Source organism: Triticum dicoccoides, chromosome 5B (assembly GCF_002162155.2).
Source record: "Triticum dicoccoides isolate Atlit2015 ecotype Zavitan chromosome 5B, WEW_v2.0, whole genome shotgun sequence".
NCBI classification, from domain to species: Eukaryota; Viridiplantae; Streptophyta; class Magnoliopsida; order Poales; family Poaceae; genus Triticum; species Triticum dicoccoides.
The window spans coordinates 84981601-84984882 of NC_041389.1; the positions used below are offsets into that span (position 1 = coordinate 84981601).

At 42.0% G+C, this 3282-nt stretch overlaps 1 protein-coding gene across 1 annotated transcript in view; it reads right to left on the bottom strand.

Moving 5' to 3' along the window:
* LOC119307515 (poly [ADP-ribose] polymerase tankyrase-2-like) overlaps positions 1 to 3280 on the bottom strand; it is a 3920-nt gene extending 640 nt beyond the window's left edge. The window contains exons 1-9 of the mRNA XM_037583589.1: positions 3160 to 3280; positions 2881 to 3020; positions 2594 to 2680; positions 2301 to 2429; positions 1922 to 2074; positions 1096 to 1197; positions 346 to 516; positions 181 to 260; positions 1 to 93 (exon numbers count right to left, since the gene is read on the bottom strand). Coding sequence (XP_037439486.1) covers positions 57 to 93; positions 181 to 260; positions 346 to 516; positions 1096 to 1197; positions 1922 to 2074; positions 2301 to 2429; positions 2594 to 2680; positions 2881 to 3020; positions 3160 to 3280 — 1020 coding nt within the window. The 3' untranslated portion in view covers positions 1 to 56. The remainder of the gene's footprint in view (positions 94 to 180; positions 261 to 345; positions 517 to 1095; positions 1198 to 1921; positions 2075 to 2300; positions 2430 to 2593; positions 2681 to 2880; positions 3021 to 3159) is intronic.
* Positions 3281 to 3282: the final 2 nt, after the last annotated feature.

The following is a 3282-nucleotide window of genomic DNA, read 5'->3' on the forward strand; positions in this document are numbered from 1 at the left end:
CGTCTCGTTCTCTTCTTCCTCCTCTCCGAGCGACCCGGCACTGGCAGCTGCTTATATCACACGCGCAGCTCCTCCATCGCACTGACAGCCTCCCTGCAAGCAAGATGCGAGAATCAAAGGCATCAAAAAGGATGCCTAATCATTCAGGGCAGTGAGTGTGTGAGTGACCAGCATTGCTACCTCAGAGCTTTGGTGATCTCGTCACTCTTAGGGTCCAGTTCCTGTGCTTTCAGGAACGCGTCGGCTGCTCCTTTGTAATCCTGCGCATGGGCGAAATATCGCAAGAGGTGTATCGAATCAGATTGCTGAGGGGGAACTGGACAGAGAGTGGCTAGCTATACATACCTTCATGAAACTGAGAGCTTTGCCCTCACGGTACCATGCCTTGGACCAATGGGGCCGCATCATTATGCATTGCCGTGCATCTTCCAAAGCTCTGTCCCCTTCTCGCATCCGCAGCCAGCAGAGGCTCCGGTTAGCAAACATGGTGGCATCAAGTGGGTCTATATCCATTACCTGCATTTACGACCAGAGAGCTCAGCTTCAGGTGTCTGTTGGTGCAGTAGTAAATTAATCTAACAGGCTCTGTCAAGCACATCATTGCCTTTTCTTTAGTTTAACATCTGATCTGATGTACTCCCTCCGTTCGGAATTACTCGTCCAAGAAATGAATGTATCTAGATGTATTTTAGTTGTAGATACGTTCATTTTTATCCGTTTTTATGACAAGTAATTCCGGACGGAGGGAGTAACAAAAGTGGTTGTGGGCTTCCCAGATAAAATCATGAATGATCTATCCTAGGAAATGCATTGTAATCACCCAACTATCACCCCACATAAGCCGACCATAATTCTATGTTGGAAATTCCAAAACAAAGAACCAACCAGTTCAATGAACCATCATTCAGAGAATTAAGTAGTAAGACTATAATAAAAACTACTCCCTCCGTCCCATAATGTAAGACGTTTTTTGGCACTAGTGTAGTGCCAAAAAACATCTTACATTATGGGACGGAGGGAGTACAAGCCCGTCTTCACCCCCAAATCTGACGTCTTAAAACATGTATTAAATCATTAAATGGTTCATGCATTTACCAGGCCATAGAAGTACATCGCTGTAATATAGTCTTCCTTTCCAAATGCTTCCTTTCCTCGTGACTTCAAATCAGCTATCCGTTGTTCCACAGAAGATGCGTCCTGGACCAGTACCATGGTCAGTTACATGCATACATAGTGAATGGCAGGTTCCAACAGCACGCCAAGTATTACAGTTGGAAAATTAAGTTAAAGTTCTTGGTCAGTAATCCTTCAATAATAGGCATACACACTGTTTCCTCAGTTAGCTTTGCAAACTTGGTCAAACAAAATGCCAACTAAATTTGAATACATATATCTATTTATGTATTAGCGTCCGCCATCCTAAGATTGAACTCCCACTGTTCACTATTATAAGTTGTTCTAACTTTTTTTATGATTTGGATGTATACAGAATCATTTTAGTGTGTTGGTTCACTCATTTCAGTCCGTATGTAGTAATATCTAAAGAGTGCCTATACAACTGGGTTTAGTAACTTCCCTATGATGATACTGTACTTCCTTTTACCAGTTCTTAAATTTCTCAAGAAAATGCAGGCTTGCAGGCAGGCTACCGTTGCCCCGTTTTATCATGTTTAGTTGCATTTTTCTTCTATGGATATCAAAGTGGAAACAACTGAAGGTCCAGTGATACATCAAAAAATGGGTCGGTCCATGCATGTTCAAAGGTCATGAGTATGCATACAGCCTGGTGATCTTTTCACTCTGTAAAGGAGAATACAGCGTATGGAAGTACTGTGTTCGAAATAGAAGATATCAACCAATCATGCAGCTTCAGGACTACAGGTTATGGCAGAATGAAGTAATTGATAAATCATCTACACACCTGATGCTTGATACGTGGTGATCTTGCAGTATTCATTATCCCATTAACGCTCCAAACTGGCTGAGATGGAATGGGTTTTGTCTTAGGAAACAGAATTTCAACAAGCTCACGTTGACCACGAGCTGCTGCTAGCTCAATTGGAACTGCGCCATGCTATATCATAGAACAGAACATAATATGTTATATGATCCAGGATGAAAAGATAAAGCGGTCAACATCATCAAATTACTATTTTTAACTGAAAATTCTGTAAGAAAACGAGATATTCTTGAATTCATCCCAGTGGCAGTAAGAATCCTAGATACTGCTAAATGAAATTCATTTGAGAGCATAAAATAAAAATTAGTAAACAGAGAGACAAGGGCAGAGCTACAGTTACCTGGTTAGGGATGTTAGCGTCGGCTCCAGCCTCTAGTGAAATCATGACAAAGTCCATTAAGCCATCATCAACTGCCTCCGTTAAAGGAGTTGGTCCAGAGTAACCATGAACATTCACATCAGCGCCAGCCTATTAATGAATAGGAGTAAAAAAAAACCTTCAGTGATAGGAAAAACCAAGCTACTCGGTCATGAAACACCCGACAAGGAAAAAACAAGGTACTCAACAAAATCAGGACACATTTAAACATAAAAAACATATGAAAATACATGAAGTCTGTAAGTTATTGGAACCTCAATCAGTAGCTTCATGCATTTCAAGGCCTTTCCACAGACGGCCATCATGAGTGGTGAAAAGACGTGATTAGCCACTCTGTTGGGCTGAAAAGATAAATAGCCATAGTTTTGAAAAGAGTTAACTAGATCACATAAAGATTATTTTTAAATGAGCCCATCAAATATTTGATACACCCCCCCAAGAATAAATCATTATATCACCAAACGAAACGCAGTTAATCGTGTTTGCCTTTCCAATTCATAATATTGCATTCAATTATCTGATAGTGGAATAGACAACTTACATTAGCACCATGCTCCAGCAGAACCTTCACAACCTCAACATGGTCCTTTGCAACCGCCAAGTGTAATGGTGTGCCCCGATGATCCATAGGATCCACATGAACCCCTTTCAACAGCAATAGCCTCACAGCCTCGCAGTGTCCTGGAGGCACAACAAACATGGTGCAAATCCAAATAGATCAGAACCAGAGCCTCTGCAGAAGAGTAGCTCCTTGTATGTAGGCAATGTCAATCCTTTGATTTCAGGGACTCAAAGTGAACTCAAGAATGAGAAAGACCACCTTCCTCTGCTGCATTGTGCAATGACACAGAGCCCCTGTCATCGGCCGTGGATGGGTCTGCGCCGCGGTCGAGAAGGTACCTCATAACCTCGACATTTCCCCCAAATGCGGCGTAGAACATCG